This window comes from Xiphophorus couchianus, chromosome 15 (assembly GCF_001444195.1).
Source record: "Xiphophorus couchianus chromosome 15, X_couchianus-1.0, whole genome shotgun sequence".
NCBI classification, from domain to species: domain Eukaryota; kingdom Metazoa; phylum Chordata; class Actinopteri; order Cyprinodontiformes; family Poeciliidae; genus Xiphophorus; species Xiphophorus couchianus.
In genome coordinates this window covers 10,625,830-10,648,850 of record NC_040242.1, presented here as the reverse complement: position 1 = coordinate 10,648,850, position 23,021 = coordinate 10,625,830, and the positions used below count along the sequence as shown (strand labels likewise).

General features: G+C 37.2%; 1 protein-coding gene across 8 annotated transcripts in view; it reads right to left on the bottom strand.

The window, feature by feature from the left end:
• The window catches only part of sash1a (SAM and SH3 domain containing 1a), a 173,750-nt gene that overhangs the window by 51,120 nt on the left and 99,609 nt on the right, over positions 1-23,021 (bottom strand). The window contains exon 1 of one of the 8 annotated variants that reach the window (XM_028039745.1): positions 22,532-22,813. The exons of 5 other annotated variants lie outside the window; for them this stretch is intronic. Coding sequence is in view for 2 of the 3 variants with exons in the window: in XM_028039743.1 (XP_027895544.1) it covers positions 833-940 (108 nt within the window). In the remaining variant the exon portion in view is untranslated. Of the gene's footprint in view, positions 1-832; positions 1,494-22,531; positions 22,814-23,021 lie in introns of those variants that run through there. 2 more of the 8 variants (XM_028039743.1, XM_028039747.1) reach the window with 2 other exon arrangements.

Here is a 23,021-nt window from a genome sequence, read left to right as displayed (position 1 = left end):
GTCTTTATTAAAATGAAAGTAAACTAATACATTATAATTGTGATATGTTTTGATTTGTATGCATCATCAAATTGTGGTATTCATCCTCAAGTTTATCAAATCTAATATTATTGCATATGCTAACAAAACTTACTAAATACTTTATAATCAGCAGGTTTATGTAATGACAACATCTGTAATGATGATAAGCATTTCTACTTTTACATTTGTTTTGACTTTAAAGTCAATGTAGATTTTATAGAAAAAAAAAATTCAAATATGTCAGTGATGTCTTAACATTTTAGCTTCTGAGTCGCAAAATGTCTGTGGATGGAAATTCTCACTTTGAACACTGGAGGAGTACACAGGCATTTTTTTATGTTAATAAAGAAGTCGTACACTGACAGCCACTATATTGATGTTATCAACTCTGTTATCCTCAATTTTGGGAACAGGTAATTATAGAACACCCAACTCTAAGAAAACCCTAAATCTGTGGTGCAGTAACAACAAAATATTCCCAGATATAAAGAAGATAGAAAAAACACAACTTCTAACTACAATAGAGATAACATCCACACTACAACAAAAAGTACACCAAACCTGCCAAGCCAGTCTTGACGCAACAAAACGAACCGCCTGGACACAATACTAACAGTAGAGTGCTGGTCCTTGAGTTTGAAACAGGGGCCTGTAAGGACGTGTTTGTCTGATGGTTGATTTGCATGCGCCGCAACACAATAAGCAGACGCGCAAATCAGTGCGCCACCTTCGAGGATAACGGGGTGAAAAGTCAGTCTGATGTCAGTACGTGATCCTGTCAACCCCAATTACCCCCACTTTAAAAACTCACCAGCATCCCCATGACGTCCGTCCACAGTTGGGAGAAACTATCAGACGCTGCGGCGGTGTCTGTCTGGGGCTCCTCGGAGAACGCATCGAGCCCCTGATCGCCCTCCATGTTAGAGGGGGAAAGTGTCCGCACTCAGTAAGGTGTAAATCCAGACACTAAACCAACAGGCGGGGAGATGAGATCCGAAGCAACACGAGAGATTGATGCCAAGGCTGTTTTGTTTTTGTTTGTTTGCGTTTTTTTTTTTTTTTTTTCACAACAAGTTGCCCTTGACGCACCAGTAAAGTGTTCCAAAATTGCTTGGAACAGTTCGAGGTTTGGTGAATAAATTGCTTCTTGACATGCTGGCAAATTCTCCACGATGGAAAAAAAAGTATATTATTTCAGATTAATAATGAAAGATCACGAATCTGCGCTGATCCAACTTCGGCTGAAAACCCAACAGCGCGGATCCGTGTCTGGGAACTAAACAACCCCTCCTCTCCTAAAGCCGACGGGGGAGAAGAGATCAGAATGGTTTGGCTAAAAGTTTGTTAAAAAGTTTGTGAAATCCTTAAAGTAACGCAACAGGCATTTCCATTAAAAAAAAGTTGGAGTAAGAGATCCGCCGCTTCTCAGAGAAACAGTTCCAAACAGTGCGCCTCCCCCCTCACTTCACCCGCTGCGTCTCCCTCCCTCTCTCCCCTCTTCACACTCCTCCCAACAGGAGGAAGAAGGAAAAACACTTTTGTAACACCGCTAACAACTCATTATGTAGGCTATAGTTATAATAATAAAATAAATATGGTTTACTGGCACATAGCCTCTGATCCGTTTTAGTCAAGGTGGCCAAATAAAGTTTTTGTTCACGCTGAACACAATTTTAGGCATACTTTTAATTTTTTTATTCAGATTTTTATTGTGTATATTTCCTTCTATGAACCAGTCCAAGCAAAAGAGGGGCTAGAGTGGCATAGCCGCCTATAACTAAGAGAGCAGAAGCTGAGTTGCTGATTTTATTTATTAAGTTGTATTAATAAATAATACAACTTTTAATGAATTTATTTATTTTTACAATTGGACCATTCAAAATATGAATATATCTGATGAAAAGTGTTTCCAAATCCAAACTGTGCATTTCTTTTTTTTTTCCTTTGGACAATATCTATGAAATAATCTCTGAAAGCACAAAAGTCCATCTCTTCAAATAGGATAGTGTCTCAGAGAATGTCTTAAGTCATTAACAAGAAAAATGATGTCATGTTCTACTGAAGTTTATATTTTATATAAACTTCTTGCCTGAGCTAAAGAAAGAACAGACAGTGCTGCTCAGTAGTCCAAAATCTTGTATGATTTATTTTTATTTCACTGCTATATTGTATCTAGCAAAAGCTAAATAAAACTCCCGAAATTCTCTTAAGGCTGGTGTGATATTTAATGGTTTACAACCTGGCCCTGTATTTTGTGGTGACCCATAAAGACACAAATAAGAGATGTCTGCCAAAGAACCCAAGAATTTTTTCCACATATTCTGAAAAGCTCTCCATCCCACTTTGAATAGGGATTGTGAACAAAGCCACATGATTGTTTGGAAAACAATAAAAGCATCATAGGAAAAAGTTGCTTTTTTTTCTGTATGTCCAGCTTCTGTAAGCTATCACAAATCTGGGAAATGCTTTAAATGTTGCAAACAAACTTTTACCAAAACGCCTCTGTAATGACTTCATCTTAGTTACTAAGAATCTACACACACATTATAAAACAGTTGCTGTGTTGTGTGACAGCTATGCTTTTTGAACCACAGATTTGAATACGAGTCGCACAGAGACGAACACTTAATGTACAAGCATGAAATTGCACAGCTTTCCTGTCTGATCAGCCATTTGTTAAGCCCTGCCTGCAGGCGTCTCCTTGATAATGAAGAAGTCCTGAAGCTGTCTCTGGCTCTCCCTGTTGTTGTAAAGAGTGCATTTTCTCATAGCTCATTTTCTCAGAGCAGGCCCAGCTGTCAGGTCGTGTGACACAACCAGAGATGAAGAGGTAGAGAGCAAAGTATTTCCCTCATCCTGATTCAGCTCCACTTTTCCACCCAAAAATGTTGCATTATCTGCTGTTTATTAGCTCAGACACCACATGCAGCCAAATAATTAAAATTAAAAGTATCACATGAAAAAGGATAGAAAAGGTACAAAAAAACCCAAAACTGTTCACCCCACATTCCTTTCTGCAACTGTGCAAAAGGCGATCAGTTACACAATAATCCTCCAAAGCTTCAGTTTCACTGGGAGTCTAAACATGTGTGTAATGTTAGGTTTACTCTCTACTATGTAGCTATATAGTAAGTTCAATAGTACAGTGAGGTGTGGCTGAAGTACCATTCATTGCAGTACTGTACAATTAATTTTTACATCATGTATGGCTGCATGACATACAGTTTAGCTATGTGCATATGAAAAGCATCGTTATTGGCTTGTATTGCAATTGGTAAGTGATTACTCACATTCATACTAACTTGTTCATAATATTAACATCTTACTAGAAGAAGTTTGGATATAGAAAGCTGATTTTATATTAATAACTTATGAATGCGTTACAGTTAACCTAAACCTTACCTCCTGTTGATACTTTGCACCTCGTTTTACCTCTTATACTTTTGTTTTCCCTACAAATGAATCCCAACAGAGGTGCATGCTAACTATATGTAGTTTGCTCAGTTTGTAAGAGCACTATTTGTGACTTGTCACAAAATGGGCTTCTTGTATGGGACCCATTTGATTTGAATACATACCACCAATACCAGCAAACCAATGACACACAAATGAAGGTCTTGGGTTGTTCTCAAATTGGTTTTAGGAAAATTTGCTTGGTATGTGCTACACCTCTGGGATCCATGTGGGTTAAATATTTTACCCAAAGTTGAATTGTATCAATCCTACAAAGGCTAACCAAACAAGTTTTCTTTCCAGAGTTTGTGCAAATAAACAAGAAATTTGACTTCAGTTCCACATAGTTTCATATAGTTTTCTTATGCAACCCTTGAAAAATGTCATCTGGTTCACATTTTTTCCAGCTCATTCCTTACACATATCAGTCCCATGAGTACATGTTTTCTGAGTATCCTTGGGTAAATGTTGAACCTAATATAAAACCAGAAATCTAGAGTTTCAGGTGCAGTTCAGTAAATGGAAGGCATTCTGTGCTATTCTGGTTAGAAATGTGTTTCATGGACATGTTTAGCTCTGCTAGATAAGATATTCTTGTGCATTTGAACTGGTTTGAAATGGATACCATGTAGTAGATGTAGGTGGAACCATGAAGCAGAGTGGATGACGCATTGAACCTTAGAACATTACCGTTGAACACTTAGTGTTCAACGGTAATGTTCTGTTGAGCTTACGAATAGTGAATATCAAGTTTTTTAGTTAACATTAGGGTGGAGATTTTTTGAACATGCAGCAATAAACACTTCTTGAAGGCTGGGCGTTCCCAGCATTTCATTTCTGCCTTAGTCATCTCACATTTAATTTACATAAATGCTCAGAAACCTGGAGTCACAATGTGCAAACTCAGCTATCAAAGTTAGTTTTAATCAGCTTTGCACATGTTGAACATTGTAACAATTGAGAAAACTGAAACACAAACACGGACAAAAAGCCTTGAACATGGTAAGAAATCAGTGATGCTAAGGCATAACATGTTAATCCCTGATTATCTTCTTAGCATTAAATAAAAACACCCATACCAAAAAGAAAGAAAGGTGTAACATGAACACTCCTAGCAAAAATGCTAAAGAGAGTGTTATGATAGGGCATAGGTTCCCCAACCCTCAAGCAAGGAGGACTATTCACACGACAACGGATTTAATTTGCCTAATCTACCGTAGAACTCAGACCTCAGAAGAAATGCAAAAAATGCAGAGCTGAAGTAATCTTTCTTCTCTTTAAAGAAAGTCCATCGGCATTTAAGTGCTTGTTATTAAAAAAACCATCAAGCACATTGATCTAACACAGGAAAACAGCAGTTTCACACTAGAGAAAAAGTTAAGTCTACTTTTGTCTAATACACTAATCTGGTAAACTTCCTAAAATAATTAGTAACTTTTTGTCAGAAGTATATATTTTTTTTGCCTACATAATCTTTTGGTAAAAAAAAAATGACTTAGGCCATTATTTTAGGAAGGTGACAATATAGAGGTTGCATGTTATTAACTGAAGATTTCTGTATCCATACTCCTTCTTTGTTGGCACTAAACATTCCTTTGCACACAATATCAAGTTTCAAAGTTTATGTAGGTGAGGAAGGGCTTTTAGAGGTCTTGGATGAGTAGAAGCTGCTCACCAGTGTCCTGCTTATAGTCTAAACACACAGAAACACTCTCCCCTTCATAAGACCTGCTTTGTTGGGTGGTGATTTGACAGTGTGGGAGGTCTGTACTGCTAACCTCTAATCTGTAATATTGGTAGTGCAAAAGCAAAGGCTGGTAAGGCTTGTATTGTAACGAACAACATGACCATACTATTATTAAAGTTTGAGCTGTCCAACAGTGTTGCTCTTAAGAGTAATGACCATGTTTGCATCTTTAAAACTGATGAACGTAGTGCTTGAAACACTTTCTCCTCTGCACAAATATGGTTTGAAAAATGTTTACCCAATGCCAGATCGGGTGAACTCTACCTTGAGGTCCACAAACTGAAGGGTCAAACTATTATTGAAAAAGAAAAGGAAGGCTGTTTATTCTGCTAATGATATAGTATGTATGTATACAACCATCTTTTCCTACTTTCCACAAATACAACTCATGTTGCTGCAATGTCAGACAAAAAAAACACAGCGGTAACTCTGCTTATTTCAGCAGATGCTAACAGAAAAGTGATTACACGCTGAAATCTTCGTATTTGAAGCTTCATCTTCATTCTTTGTGTATTTATTTGAAATTAAGCAGGACTTGGGTAAGAACATAAACAATGGCTATTATATGAGATATTACAGTCTTCTTTCCACCATTTCCACTTTTGCATGGTAAAGTATGTGTAACACAATGGTTCTCAGCAATCCCCTATGTAAAGCTGTAAAACATAAATGGGTAATTGGCACAAAAGCTGAAGGGATAAAAGCTGTGAGATCATCAAGTGGTAAAACTTATGACTGATCTGCAACACCATTTTCATTCCCTGTGTGAACAAGGTCAGATTATCACTGGTAACACAATGTAGGGTTTTTTGCACACTATTTTTACAATGTGGTTTCAAATACGGATACACCTGCTAAAACATGCTGAACCATCCTTTTTCAGGCACCTGTAGCAGCATGTTCCTCTCAGTTTCCTGAGGGCTGCAATTTAGACCAAACTGAAGTTGTGTTCTGCAATTTCAACTAACTTCCAGCATATGATCTAGTGTGCAGTCTCGCTGGTTATTTTGGACAGGCATTTCTGTTTACTATAATTTTTGAATATAGGCCAATTTGATGTGTATGAGATTCACTTTGGCTATTGTGAGAGCTGTAGGAGATAACATAGAGCAACGTTGGTCTTTTGAAATGCTTTAAGAGTTCAGTCTCTGTTTGTGATGAAAAATATTGGATACCAAAATGTTGGAAACTTGTTGAAAATCTCAGGTAAGTAAGAGTTTGAATGCTCTGGAGAAAATACACAGACATTGTAGTTTTGGTAATGCATGCTATACTAACCAAACTGCTAATATGCTAACAACGACTTTCTGAAGTAAAATTAAAAGTAGGAAAAAGCAAAATTTTGAAATTAGTAACAGTCAGGGAGCAATTTCACTCTCACTAAACCAGACAGGGGTTAAAGAGTACTTTAAGATGGCCCAAAAGTGTCAATCTTGTAATACATTCATGAAGACATAAGTAGGGAAGAGTAGTATCTGTCTTGTAGATATCACACAGAGAAAAATGAGACCTTGCAGAGACCTTGAAGCTACAATGAATCAACTAATCTCCCACTTGAGTTCTTTAATTTACCACTCAAATATTCCTTCAGGCTAAATAGTCTTGAAGAGACATAGAAAGTTCAGCAGTGGCTATTATCACACAGCAATTGTAAGTTGGAGAGAGAAGAAAAGTAGCAACCAAGAATCATGTCTACATAAACATCAGTATGAATGAGAATCAGTCTTTGAGGCATTAGGCACTCAATAAAACTGGATCCTAACCAAAAAAAATGAAAAAAAGAAGTCAAGATAAAGATAGAGATAGAAAAAGAATGCAGGTATCATTAAAGCAAAACAGGACCTCCCCCGAGAGTGAAAGTGACCCTGGCTGAAGGTCAGTGACCTCTGAGTTCAAAAATATCTCCTGAGGGAGTCAAGAGCATATCAGCAGAGAGATTTACAGTGTAGCAGGCTGACATCAAGGACACCACCCATGCATTTAAGGAGTGCTATCCAGAACCACACTACATCGACACAAATTACATACTCAGCAGTTTGATAGTGATAAAAAAAAAGAGTCTAGGAACTGTGTTGTAGCCTGCATCCTTCTCTGTTTACAAGGTTCCAAGAAAAAATGAATTAATTTCAACTACAGCACTGATTACCAAATCTTTTCTCAAACATGTTATATATGCACATCCAACTGAATGTGGTCACTTAAACGGCTTTCTTTGAGCATAGACTCTGATCTTGGATCAAAAAATTTACATCATTAATTCAACTGCAAAGGTCTAACAGACCCTGGCCATTCAAACTGCTTTTAATGCTGTTTAATTCACACATTGGTGGTTCTTTATTTTTGCACATACTTTTGTGTATTCTGCCATGCAAATAAAACACATGGGTGTGTGAAATGAGCAGGCCAGGCTGCCCCACTGTGCTTTCCACACTGTCGAGTTTGTGTGGGAGTTATCAACCAAGTCCAATTAGCATGAAAACTAATTACTGTTTCCTTGCCTCAACCTCCCCAGCATACATGCACATACTCAGTTAAGCAGTATATTAAATTAAATCAACACTATGGTGTAAAACAAAGGTTTAGGGGACCCCCAATGTCTCATAGTCTGTGTGTGTTCTAGGTTTCGGTTTTCATAGGGTGGTCAAGCGTAACACTAGAGTCTTTTGAAACCTACAGAAATCTCAACTTTAGATTTAAACAGTGGAATTAGCTCCAGGCAACAAAGGTGAAAGAAACAATGGCAAGTGAGAAGTGTAAGACAAAGACACATAGTGATTTCAACACAACAGTAAACAGATAGGAGGTAGAAGAAGATATGAAGATCTGTCTGGGGTATGAGGTGCGTGTGATGACCTGCTGTGAGAGGAAAACAACCAACACTTCACAAACAGCTCTGAGCTTGTTTGCCATGTCATTGAAACCCATTAGGAAGTGGGGTTATTACTTTCATACATCAAATCTTGACATCTTCATCTTTTTTAATGTGACACATACATCCAAAGGGACATCGGTAGTTCTCAAGGTTCTCACTGTTTCACAAGAGGCCCTGCTGATACCGTTGTTACAGACAAAACATTTTCAAAGGAATTTGTCTTCTGTTCACTTATCTAAATCAGTTTCTTATTAATTTTGTTACCAATACATTCTACTGCAAAATTTCATGTGTAACATACCAAAATAAGTTCATAGTATTTACAAGTCCATATCCATTTTCTGAATCTGTGAAAAAAATCTGAGTGCTAATGCTAAAGCAATACACATCTCATCTAAACCCCAGATCTTCAATTTCTCAGTGCAGTGCATGTTTCCACAACCATGCATTAAGTTCTTACATTATAATACTGTGTGAGCTTATGAGCTGAGAATCTTTTTTTTTTCAATTTTTTTGGTACACGCAAAACTGAATGAACCGCATGTTTATTTGGAACCAAGTGATATTCTAATGTAATGAGTGATCAGCACTGTGTGAAAGGCCAAATGTTTGGTAACCATGAAATAAAAAAGCTATGACAAGTTTCATACTTGCAGATGTATTTGCCCATAAAGAAGAAATTGATTTTGCCATTTGTTTGCGTGTCTGTACAAGTGTAGATAAAGCTAATGTGCTGCCCTTCCTCTAGTCCGAGATCATAAGACTCTGCTTGCAGCTGTGTGGCTGTTAAAGTGACACTGCCAGGCTCTGAGCTAATGTCCAATGTCTCATCTTGGGTAGTGTTCTGGATGATAGGTACTGTTGTGATCCAGTTTCACTGTGTGAAAAATATAAGAGTTTCAGAGTCTCAATACTTTTATGGACACGACTAGGGATCCTCACAGTAAATTGGTTATGATTTTTAAAAAAAGTCAAAAACATATCTTTGCAGTTCCATAATCCCAGTCATCCTAATAAAATTAACAGACAAGGTCCTTTGCTGTCCACAGCATGGGTTTGTCACAAACAGAAACATTTCCAAAAAATAATGTTTTTTTCTTGTAAGCAAAAGAGAAATGTAGTAGTGTTTTTTTACCCAGTAGAGTGACAGTGCACAGCAACAGGTGGGAAGACTGAGCTAAAACTTCAGCAATATATATATATATATATATATGCATACAGTATATATGTGTGTGTGTGTGTGTGGGCGTGGGATGCTGCGTGGATGCGTGTGCGTTCAAAAAGGCAACAATCACTCCATACACTGAATTTATGAAAAAGCTTTTGTTTTTGTTTTTTTTAAACAATTTTCATACCTTTTTACCAAGGCAGAATAGTCAATATCTAAATACCTTGAAATGGTATAAAGATAGAATTAGTGACAAATAGATAAATTTACTAAATGCATCTTTAATGTAAATTAAAGTAGAACTGTTTTATCATAGACCTATTCTCTAAAGCTTATCAGAGTTCTAAATTATCTTGATCCACATGTCTCCGTTCACATGACTAACCGAGTCTGAGTTGGTATAACAGGATGGTGTGGTTCCCCCTGCTGTTGTCAGATATACTTACAATCCACAAAACAAAAGCCCTGCTCGTCCAGGCAGGAGCATGTATTAAACTTAACTTCACATCCTGTTATGCACAGTTATGCACAGTCAGCCCGTCTGCCATATGTTAGCCTCTAAGCTAGAAGCTGCAAAGATAGGCTTGGCCTAAATGTTATTAATGACCATGTGTGCTGTGAACACACCGCATAATTATCCCCTGCAGTTTCACCCAAAGCTCAGGTTTAAAGTTCTCTACTGAGGTTTCCAAAACCAAAACACACAGGAACATTGGCATAAATTGACTATTTAGTTCACATATAGAGCAATATTACTTTACATTTGCACCATGATTCCAAATCTAAAAAGGCAGCAGCCAGCAGGGGTTGGTGAAGTATTAATGGACCTGTGTCTGCTTTGTTTTCCCAGGTAAGTAGGCCTAGTGGCTGCTGCTTTACAGGACCAAAACAAAGTTTTAGTCAATGATATTGGTTAGTGTTCAACCAATACTTGTTGCCACGCTTTGAAAGAAAGGCAACAAGTATAGGCATAAACATAATGAACTCTGAAAAGTACAGAGACCTTCTTATTACAAATTTTCAATGCAGCCTTAAAAGACAGGCTAATTACTGAAATCTTTGTGATGGACAGTTTTTCCTGTCACACACTGAAACTGATGCTGGAATACTGAACACAATTAAGTAAATAGATGCAGGCACATTGCAAATAACATCTGAAGATAAGTAAACTTATATGAAACATCTTTCCATAAAAAAATAATAATGCAAAAAAAAAAAGAGTTATGCACCAAAAGCAAACAAAGCCCGCATTTCTGTTGATTTATATCCTGCTGCTAGCAGCAAATGCTGCAGACACAGCTGACATTTGGTTATGTATCAGATGTTATAATGACTTGTTACCGAGCCAGCCCCAAGCTGCTGTGGTACAGACTTCTATAATTACTGTCAGAATCCACATAACCACCATATATCTCACACACAACCCACGAAACACAATCTGTTGCATAAACTGGATTCAGTCACTTGCACATGACAGTAAATATCTTTGGTACAATAAATGCTGTACAAAAAAAAAATAATCTTATCCCCATAATCATGCATCCCAAAACTCTAATTGTGCTGTTAATGATATAAGTAAAATATAAGGTTGTACAGTTATCCTATACATTTTAAGCATCCAAAAATTATATGGGACCAAGTTTCTTCAAATCGGATGTTTTTATCACATAATTTTTTCCAGACTCTTTGATTCCTGCTTCAAATACCATTTTGGTCCATTAATACACCATAATATTTCTTTAGTATGAGACTTCTTTTTATTTAAATAAAATAAATCACATTTTCAGATTCCCTGCTGAAATATTTACAACAGTTGTCACAGCAGTTATTACCCAATTTAGATGAGTTCAGTGTGGGCACAAAAGTAAGTGTAGTCAGTAAAAATGTGTGTGCCTGTGAAATCGATCATTATGCTATGGGTATATACTCAATCATTTTATATAGACTGTAGTGAAAATTACATTTTAAATGTACACATCACGTTGGTGCAAGATTTATGACTTCAGAATAACATTAAGGTATCAGAAGTTACCATTTTTTAACAGAAAATCTTTTCTTTCAGGAAGCGTTTTCACATAAATAGTTGTGCCCCAAGTCAGCATCTTTACCACATTCTTCAGCTGTTTGTATACATTTGAGCCTATGCACAATTTCTGTCTTTCCAGCTGGATAGCTGTTGACCCATAACCCAACTACACAATCATAAAGCAAACCATTGCATAGATTTTTATGTTAAAAAAAAAAAATCTAATAACGACACAGAAGTAACATTTTTAATTTGTCTGAAAAACTGGAACTACACTTTGCATCTTGGATGGAAAGGTTGCATCTAAACCTCTGAGGCAAAAACCGACTTAAAGGTTACTATGGCAATTGCCCAACTCCTGACAGAAACTGTGGTGAGGGTTGCTTCAGTCTGACCAGAGCTCATTATGGGCTGGTGGGGAGTCACTGTCTGAAATCTCTCCTCCAGACACTTTCTGGGAGCTAATTAACACACATCTCCTCATTACACCAGCTTACACTCGCTCTGTTGCTTTGTGGTATTTATGTCCCCACAGATTTCCATTAAATACTAACACACAACAACAAACTATATTAAACAAAACAAATACTGTACAGAGGTCAGTGATCATTAGTAGGTTTCAATTGTGATCTTCCAGTTAGTCAGTCAGTCCACGAGTAAACAGAATGGTCCACCAGCCCATCACCTTTCTGGGAGAGCAAAGCTTCCCTGGAGCTAAGACAGCTAAGCAGGACTATAGTCTGTTTAAAGGTTAATAGGCTCACCAACAATGAATTATTGTTGGGTGAAGGAGCACTGGTCTGCAAATGGTTCAGTCTCAGCTTAACACAACTTCCAACCCTTCTTATTAGATGCTTTTACTCGGTCGCCTGCAATTATTGGTAAAGTTGTGTCAAAAAGATTTAAAATAAATTAATCTTTAACTGCACTAGATTTTATTACACTCTTTTTCTTCATCCATTAGTTTATCTGCAGTTAATTTAGTGGGAGGAGGGGAAATCTGATGTTTGCAAATTCACTGGTGTCACATTGATTTTCACCTTTATTGCTTATTGTAAAACAAATTGGGAATTCAAATGTACCGTTTCTGTGAGGTTTATATGTCATGAAAGCCAGGGGACATGTCATTATCTGCTCGCTTAGACTTGTCCATATTCACAAAATACTATATGCAAGTTTAAAAGGTTTACTGATGGAGAAGTGAACAGTGGCAACTTGGGGTCAACAAGTCCCCCTAAATGTATTTTTTAAGGGTTGGATTTGGTGCCATTCATCTAAATCTAGGTAGGTTTTTTTTATCTTTGTACTTGAATGATGGATGCTGAAAATACATGCATCAAAAAAGATGAAAATATGATTAAGATAGCTTAACTTTAAATAGTTACCTTACAATCTAAGACATCTGCACATAAGGGAATCGTCTTCTTTTTAACACAAGAAAAATGTGTTTCCTAAAACAAGGAAAATAAAACAGATATACTGATCTAGTAGGGTGGAAAACATGCTTAAACAAGAAAGAAATTCAGGAAAGAAGGCATCAGAAAGAGTGTCCCTGAAGTACATCTAACCACACACACACAAACACACACGCCAACGCATGCGCGCACACACACACGCATTTACAATCACAGGGGGCTGGTGTTGGCACAGACAGTTTGGAGCTGCAGGGCTTGATGTTGAGCCCACGCTGCCTATAAAAAATAAATAAATAAGAGATCCATATCCTGTGGAGCAAAAGTAGATTTTTGCAGAGATTAATGTGGTTTCTACTTCCCTCTGCCTGCCACAGTTATCTTTAATGTCGTAATAATGCTGAAATAAAATAAATAAATAAACAGTATACTTAATTTAATTGTGGGCACTAAATTTAAATCTGGATATGAAAACATCAAACAGTCAGAAACAAGGCTAAACTTGAATCAACTCTAGATTTCATTATCTTTAATATTTTTGGAGACTGATTAAACTGTGTAATTATGTGAAGTCTGGTATTCTCAGCAATATTCTTCAAAACATGATGAGATAAAAAAAAGAGCACAATCAAAGCCCCTTTATGAAATGTAGCGTTCCTTCTTCTGTTTGAGCTTCAGATACCATCAAAGTCATAAAAGATAAACCTATCAAATGATCTGAAGTTGCACCTGGTGATTTTTGTAGAGGTATTTAAGCAAATGCAAGCTGCTTAAACCTTTTTGTGAGGACACCAAGGGGGCACAGCAGTGGGATTTTACCTGTTTGTAATGCTTCAACATAATCTTGTTCCCAAATTTTCAGTTATTTCTTTAAAGGAAATTAAAAAAAATAACTCAAATGCTTACACACAGCATCAACCAAAGTCCAGAATTAAAATTTTAAGGTGTGGCACTGAAATTTAGGTGGAGCTGGGAGAAGCCCAGCCAGGTTTGCATTGGGTTTAACATTTAGCCAACACATCCTTTGTGAGACATCTGATCTTCTGTGTTTATACAGGCAAATGTCTGGTGTTAGAAAGCCAAGCACATGTGGTGGAAACATGTTTACAGCTGTGGTCTCACTTTAGCCTATGATGTCATGGCATAGAAAAAGGTGGAAAAAATGGCTTTTCTTTGCATGTGAATTAAGTCTTTGAATTTTCCATTGTGCAACTAAAGAAAATAGGACAAACTTCAAATTGAACATCTCTTAAAAAATAAACTTTTTAGGGAGTTTATAACAAAGAAAAAGAGGTTAAATGAGGATACTTTAGGGCTTTAGGTCCAGAAGAGGAAGGAGAAAAAGTTTTAAACTCCACAGCTGAAGTAAGAGCTCCCCCTGGGGCAGAGCACAAATAATACAGTCAGATTTGGCCAGGTCAAGTTAAGCTGAGACCATTTAAATTTTTGTCTCCTGATGGCCCCTCTGTCATAAATTAGTGTACAAAATGTTCCCTTCTGATCCCTTCAGAGATTTTCTGGATTTTCTAAAGCTAAAAATGAAACCAGGAGTCAAAGAAAGAGAAATCACCTCAGGTAAGAGAAAATACATGCCTCTCATTTTGGTTGGTCAGCAACCAAAATTTTCACAATTATCAGAATTCCCTTTACCACCTGTTCTTTGGCTGGTGTTCTTTCCAGGCTTGATCTTTAGCAGCACCTGCCTACCAATGGGAAATCTATTCCAGAGAGGATGAGTTGAGGACTGATTATTATCGCAATTTAAAACATCATGCATATCAAGAGATTTAAAACTGTGTTATTGGATGTGAATGAATGCACTTTTTCCCCCAAACACATACACACATCTAGGATCTAGAAAAATGGGTTACTGTCCTAGAACAACTCAATTATGATTGTTGTTTGAGATGTCAGATATATTTCCAGTTTCACCTATAACAATTCAGCATTACCATGGTAACAGGACATTGGTTGATGGGGCTGACCAACCCACTCTGCATCATTCCAGAGACATATTATCAGCAGCGGAAAAGTTTTTTATCCCATAAAAAAACGCGCTTCCTGATGTGAAGCCAGCATCTAAAGTCAAGAACCCCTGGAAAGACGAGGACAGAGACTGAAGGAGATGGCAAAAATAGCTGCTGGGAGTTAAAGGAAAAGACGAGAAATACACAGACCCCGCTTGTCTATTGTGTCTGACAGCACAAAAAAAAAACCATGATCGACTGAAACTCTACACCACATGTAAGCAAATTTTTGTTGAGAGAACACAATGACCTCCACTAGCAGGAACGGTACTTCACAAACAGCCTCAGTGAAGAATAAAACAGTGAGCAATCAATTTGTGATGAAGTCACATCAGCAGCTCATGATTTGCAGAACTGAATATTTCAGCTCAAGAACCCCCCCGCCTTTTTTTTGTCTAAATAATGCAGTAAAATTGAAAATTCCTTAAGTCAACAGTAGTGTCAAATATTTTGGGGGAAAATATGGCTTTTTAAAAGATGCTTTGTTTTATTTTCAGAATGGATGACAGAGCAGTCTAGTTGATGTAACAAAGTGCATTTACGATTTGATTGCTTCTTTTCTTTTGCAACTTTAATCCAAAGTACAAAATGATCTAAAAAGTAGAATTTCTCTTTATCATCAAGAAAAGAAAATGATAGAAAACAGTAAAATACTTACAGGCCTCTGGAAAGACTTTGACATATTTTGACCTCATTATTTTAGTTTTTAACATCTTCTTCATTGTTATTAAGGTAGGGTGTGGTGGGGAGGGTTGTAAAATGTTCATCTGAAACAATAAAATGTAAAAGGAACCTGCATTTCCATCTTAGTAGGAAATTCTGCACAGATGCTAAAAGTTACATTGCAAGTGTTAAAACTTTTTCATTTATAACTGAAGTAGTTTATTTAATCAATCAGGGCTGTCCTCTTAAATGAACTTTAGCCATCTGCCTCCCATTGCTCTAAATATTCTCAGCACCAGATGTGAGATGCGTGTCCTTTCTTGTGTGTGTCAGACCTTCACCATGATTTGTGCTGTCTGTGAAGTATCGCATGCATGGGTTTAAAGTGGGGGCAGCTTTAGTTTTTTTAGCTGGGATACAGAGTGTGAGAAAGTGCTAAAGGAAAGTGCTAGCTGCAGCTGATATGGGTCCCCTGGGACATCCCCTCTGTTGAGGTCATACTTCACTCTCCAACTCTCGTACATCAGTGCTGACATCACCATTGATCTTAGCCAAGCTGTTGCCATGGGTGAAGTAAATGCATGTTTGTGAGTGAATGCTTTGTGTTAGGAAGGATCATCAAATTTTATTGGAGTTACAGTAGTGGAGAAGGACATGTTGCAGGTTTTTCTAAGTGTTTACAACTGATGAGTTATTACTTTAAAAGCAGTCATTGATTATGAATCATAATTCCTTTAATGCATCCATTGATTGGTATGTAGCTGTGTGTGGTCAAAACACACATAGGCAAAATACACTGATGAGTTGGCTGTTTAAACATCTCATCCAGTTTGATGGAAAATAACTAAAATGGCCAGCATCATAAAACTGGATCTAAAAATTTTATGCAAATAGTATAACTAAAATTAAAATCAAAAACAATAAATGTTTCATCTTTCATCCATGAGCCAACTTATAAATATTATGTATCATTATGTTATTTTATTGTATTATTTTGTATATCTCAATGGATTCAGTTAGGACAAGAGAGGAAAATTTTCATTTTAAAAAAATCTTACATTATCAGAAAAGAAAAAAAAAAAACCTACAAAGGTCTTCCAATATATTCAAATATTGTGAAAGTATTAAACATCCATTACTTTGATTTGGTTGAACAGTCCCACCGTTTCTTTAGATTAGTATTTATTTAGGCTTTCTGATTCTGTGACATTTTTGTAACACCTATAATGCTTTCTATTTTAGTCTGTTTTAGGGAAGCACAATATATAAAATGTAGCAATGTTGTAACTGGTAAATAAAGTGATAATGATATTGTCCTGGAATATCAATTTTCATCTTTTTCTCATCTGCGTCTCCAACACTCTGTTTGGGGAATATCATTTGTGTCCAGTGTGAACATCTGCTGCCATAGACTCTGTCCAACTGGCTAAATTTGACATTAGAATGAAAAATGCAAGTTAATAACACTTGGAATATATTTGCCAACAATTATTACACTCCAAGATATCCTTTGCGATATGAATTTTGGACAAAATGATGTTACGATAATGATATATTTGCAATGAAACTGAAAAGACACACTAAAGCGTGCTGAATATGCATTCCCTTTAAAGCTTCCAGGATTAAATGCATACATTTATTAATTTTTAAACATGTGCTAAGTATATCAACAAAGGTCTATTCTTAAATGACTCATCACTATTGGAGATAGTGAGAATTGGACATCCACAAATCTAACTTATAAATGAAACAAGAAAGTTCCTACATTCAATGCCTCGCAAAAAAAATAAAATAATAATTATAATAATTTTCTACTTGGCAATGTTGACACTTCTCATAAAGACAGTTTTATGTTCTCAGGTTAAATGTCAAATACAAAACAATTTGACAATTGGCATACATGAGTTAGACGGTCAATAAATATAGCAAATCTCTCAGGTCCTGTGCAGGCATATCTTTTAAATGCTGCTGATCTGGTGTGAAACATTTAATTTCTGCTCTGACTCTCCTCATCCAGTACTTCATTTTTATAAATTTCACCATTTACTTTTAAAAGTCACAATAAAAAGCATGCTGTCACGGCTGGGTACAAGGACAGAAATTAGCAAAAAAGCAGCCAAAGGTTAAAGAAAAACAGAACCTTCAAAACGTTGTCATCAAGACAACTTTCAAAGACCACAAAAAAGTCTGGCTCCTGTTATGGAATATATTAAGATATTAGTGGTGATTTGAAACTTTTGTAGAGTAATGCTACTGTCTAAAATAATAGTTTTTCAAACGGTTTACCATGAATGATACAGAAAAAGCCATCTGTTGTTGCACAAATAAAACATGGCAACCGTGAACATGTTTTAATTCAGTGTGTGGCTAGGCTTGCGTTATGTTGCCAACATCTGTGTTAAAGCCGCCGCCACCTCCTTACTGTGCCAGTCGATGCACTGAATCCTGGGAAGTGAGGCAAGAGTGCCAGCGGTAATCAGAGCTCTTTGTGTCTGTGCACAGAGCTGCCTACAATGCATAATGGCTGTAATCCGCTCCTCTCAATGTGTCGTGAAACCTGTGACATGCTCAAAACTCCAGAAATATTCCAGGCTCCGTAACTTTTACAACATTACAGCTAATCAGGTTTAAAATGCAGGCTTCGCAGTAGCGGCAGAACCACAGAGAGTTACACAATGTAGCCAGAGCTTGCAACACTAGACAGATTTGGAAATGAAGATGGATGTAGTCTTGAAAAGAAATTTGGCTTAATGTTCAACCCTCTGGAAAAAAAATATAGGTGTGCACGACACTGTATTTGAGTTAGTATAAATGTACCACCTTTAGCCATATAATTGAAACTTTTAATTAATACACCTATTAATTAATGTGTAAAGCACTGGATTTTATCAGCTTCGTTTCTTCTTGTTAATAATCATTATTATAGAAGTAAATACATGCTTGACATAAGAAACACAATGTATCCATATCAAAGTAAATGCAAATATGTAGGGTTCTTTGAGTTCTAAAGAATTTCATCTCGTTCCAAGACATATTCCCAGGTGCCAAAGACTGACAAAGGTGACTTTCACAATAAAATCTAGATGAATCTGAGAAATTGCGGCAGGATCAAAGCGGAACCATGAAAATGAGTAGGTGGTAGATAAAACAAATGAGCGACCAAGATGTTTTAAGTGCAGCTCAGACAACTCCTATTTTCCGAAATAAAAGAGGCTGCTTTAGCAACATCAGAAAAGGAGTGGGATCAAGAAAATCTATTTTAGGAATGAGGGCACATAAATGCAATTGCACATCAAGATGTAATATAGCACAGCGCCTTGAAAAATATTTACAGACCTTTTAAACATTGTGTCACATTACAACTATAAACCTCAAAGTATTTTGTTAGAATGTTGTGTAAAAAAAAAAAATAAAAAAAAAACTACAATTGTGAAATGGGATACAAATCAAAGATTGTTTTTAATTTTTTTTTTCTTTTACAAATAAATACAAAAAACCCCGCAAGATAACTTTTTACTCAGCCCCTTTGAGTCAACATTGTAGAATCACTTTTGGCTAAAATCACAGCCTCAATTTACTTGAGGTATGGAGGCATGTCTCTACCAGTTGTGATAGAAATTTCTTATGCCCAATCTTCTTTACTGTGCAACTCAAGCTTAGTCCATTTGGAAAGACTGTCTACACAGCCAATTCCCAATGTTGTCACATATTCACAATCTTACTTAAGTCTTGGCCATGAGTGACTAATGTAACCCCGAATTCATGTTTGTGATCATGAACCTATGCTCTTACAGCCTCTAAAATGCTGTATTTTATTATTGCCACTTATTTAGATCTATTTACATCTTTAAAAGTTTTAGAAAGTTAGATGTCCCTGCTAATTATACACATTCCACACTTCCATGCATTTTTCATGGAAGATATGTTCAGAATTATGTAACAAGTTAGTTTTATACCAAGCTTGGTCTCATTTGACCAAAATACCAATTCTTTAACTTTCTTTCAGCAATGGCTTTCTTTGTGTTACTTTTTTGTAAAGTTATAGAGTGCATAATAAAGAGTAGTCCTGTCATAGGATTCTACTATCTGAGTTATGGGTTTCTACAACTCCTCAAGAGTTACCAGAAGCCTTCTGGCTGTCTCTCCAGTAATTTCTCTCCTTGCTCTGCCAAGCAGTTTTGGTGGGTTTGGCAGGGAATGTTTTTGTTCATCGTTTTACCACAAGGGCCTAAATCTATGAAGTAAACCTAATTCTGTACGGCTACATGTAAAATGTCTATAGCTACATGCTCTTTGTAATTATCAATACAGTGTTTATTGTTGTGGTCACAAAAATCTTTATGTAGTGTTGTCTTGCTCTTGTTTCATCACTGAGACATTCTTGCATTGCACAATGGACTTACACTGACACTGAAAGAATGCTATCACCATGACCAAAACAATCCTGTGTTCTCACTGAGCCAAACACATCACACTGTTCCCTGCTCTGAATTGTTGGCTGGCACGCAAACAGTACACTACTGTACAGTGCATTGCCTGTTGTGCCTCATTGGCTGTCGCTTCTGAGGCAGTGATGTGGTGTAAGGCGTGTTGGCTTGGCACTCATTGCACACATGCCACCTGCATCATAGCGTCATTCCTTCTAACTTTTTCATCACCCAGAGATGCACGGTTAGCGACAGCCAGACATAAACTGAAAAGCAGCGTTACAGGCAGACACAGACCAGCTGCACAGACAGAGAGACATGGCTGAATCACAGATGCACATACGGTAAAAGCTGCACAGTCAAACCCTTCTTAGGAGGCTGTGGAAGAATTAATGTTTGTGCTTCATCATTGTCTCAGTCATAACAAGCACGCAAAGTCAGAACATCAGCTGAGCTGCAGAGAACCTCCTAACTATAACTACACATTCAAAGAAGCTCACCTATGGTTTAATATTGTGCATGTTTGTGCACACCTGTTGCCATGGCATTGGGCCCTGCCATGGTGTGAACAAACAGCCACACAAGAGCCTGCCCAGTACTGGCACAAACTGCAGCACAGTTGGCATGGACAGTTTCTTGCATCAGAGGAAGAAAAGAAAATCTGATAAATCCCATCCAGTCAAACTGAGCTTCTTTTAGGTAGAGCTTTTCATTATGGTTTAATGCAGTTTCAAAGTAACAGATCTCAAAGACAGAAAGGGATCTGAACTTGTGTTGGCAGCTAAGGCCTCGTTCTGCCAAAGCTGTCACTGAAGCAACAGCACTTTTATTTTTTTTTTTTTACAAAAATGACAGACATCAGATGTCTGGTTTGGTTTTGACTTCACTTGCATGTGGCTTGCGTATGAAATGATCTCCACACACCTTTAGAGCAATTAACATGTTCACATAAGTGCATGCATCATAAAGGGTGTTTCTCGCATGTGTGTGATTACAACATTTTGTTTCCTCTTCCAAATCGGGTAATCACAATGACATTGTACGTCAGCTCTTCCTGCACAAAGGGAAGTCTACCAGGGGTACTTTGACCTAAGAAAACTCCCTTTCCTCCAATTTCATTCCTTCTCTCTTCTCTGTGAGTCCCCTCACATTCACACCTCCCTCCATCCGCTCTCTCTTGTTTCTTGTCAGCTGGTGGGGAGATCCAGATGTGAAGGCATAGGGAATTAGACAGGAAAAGGAGAGAGAGAGAGGGACAAAGACAAAAATCTACATCCTTTTGAAGACAGACTTCATTGTCTAAGACTCTCTGGACGAGGCTTTTACACACATAGACAAAAACAATTATGTGCACTGAACAATGGAGTCCCTCTGGACAACAAGGACTAATTGTGCACTCCCTTGCAAAAGTTACAGCTGCCAGTTTCATAATTTGTTTTTTTTGTTTGTTTGTTTTTTCTTTTTCTTTTATGTGATCAACCAACGCAAAGTAGTGCATAAATGTGAAATATGGATAGGCATCAGGGAGAGCTAAGCTTTTAAAGATACATCTTCAAAATTATTAAAATTTCCCATCATACCACTCCTTAAATTAAACTTTTAAATTTCTTAGCAAGTATCAGTTGTCAGAAGTTTTACTGATTATACTGGGCAAAAAAGAATGCAGATGCTCCTTTATCACCTTTGCTTCTCAATGCCAGTAAGCTTTCTGAAAAAAGGCTTCTGCACTTTTCCTAAACTTAAAAAAAAGACATTCTACGCTGTTACACAAAAAAACCACAATGGTGATGATGATGTGAAAAACTAAAATGGTGCATAATTGTGAAGTAGGCATGGATTGGCTACCTGAATCAAGGTGTGTCAAGGTTTTAAAATGTTACCATTTCAAAATTAAAGGAATATTCCACTGTATTGTTGCTCAACTCTTTCTGAGATACCACAGAAAGCACAAACTGTTCTACAGTTTTTCTCAGACTGTTGAAAAAACAGTAATATTTGCTTCTCTCCCACCTTTGCTGCACACTGCTGAGGGGCTGGCTGTAATAAGGCTTCTACTTTTGCTGACAAAAATTATAGATTAAACTGTTTCAAAATACTTCGCGTCACAAATAAATAATGACAATCTTCCCCAGGACAAGGACCACTGATCAGTCTTAATCATGTTTAAACTTCAACACAAAGTTGTTAGAAACTGATGGCAGGCACAGGTTACATATATACTAAAGTGACCTTTTACTCTGAGATTTTAAGCTGTAACTGATTAAAATATGTCAAAGTTATATGAATCTGGCTGATGTAACAGTACATTTCTTCAGATGTACATGACTAATAAGTTAATTACACCTACATAAAGGCCAAGATGTGGAATTACACATAAGCAACGAAGGGGAATTTCTACACTATGACAAACAGGCAAACTAAACACACCCATTGATCCTGGAACCATGTGAATTAAATTAATCGAATGAGTCAGCAAAACAGAGGCTATTCAGTCATGTACAATGTTTGGGGAAAAAAAGCTCAGTACAGAAACACACCAATCCAAACAAGAATTTCTCCATGTCCCTTTAACAATCCGCCACATTAACTTTGTTGCTCAAAAGTCAAACAGCTTGATTGCTGCAACCCATTCTCCTCTGGCAGAGAAAACCAAATTATTGAGGCAAATATTTATTCTCAACAGAGGACCCCAAAATTTTAAATGTCAGTACTCACCGTGAAAATCTACCAAAAGTCTTCCCCAGTCCGTCTGTAGAGTTAGCACAGACTAACTGCTGAGAAACAGGAGCAACAAGTCAAGCCCAGTGAAGAACAATGCATATCTGCCAGAGTTCAGCAAAGCGTAAGCAGAGTGGAGACACACAGCGGTCCAGTCATCGAGGCCGCCGCTCACATGGGACGCTCCGAAGAGGAGGGAAATATGAGAGAGAGCGATGGGAGAGTCACACTCAGCCTAAAACCAAAGGAGGGTTCTTGTACTCCTTTCTCCACGTCTTCAGGCCTTCTTTCCAAATCTGTCTTGAGAAGTCTCAGATTTCATGTCTGTTTCAAGTTGGCCTGGCCTTCCTCTGTTTGTTCCCTCCCCTTTTCTTTACAAGCTCAATTCTTCTGTTTTTTGTTTTTTTTTCCTGCTCACACACACACAGCATCTCTTTGTTATATCTGTTATTGAGTTATGAATAGTGAACAAAGTCCTTGATATGTG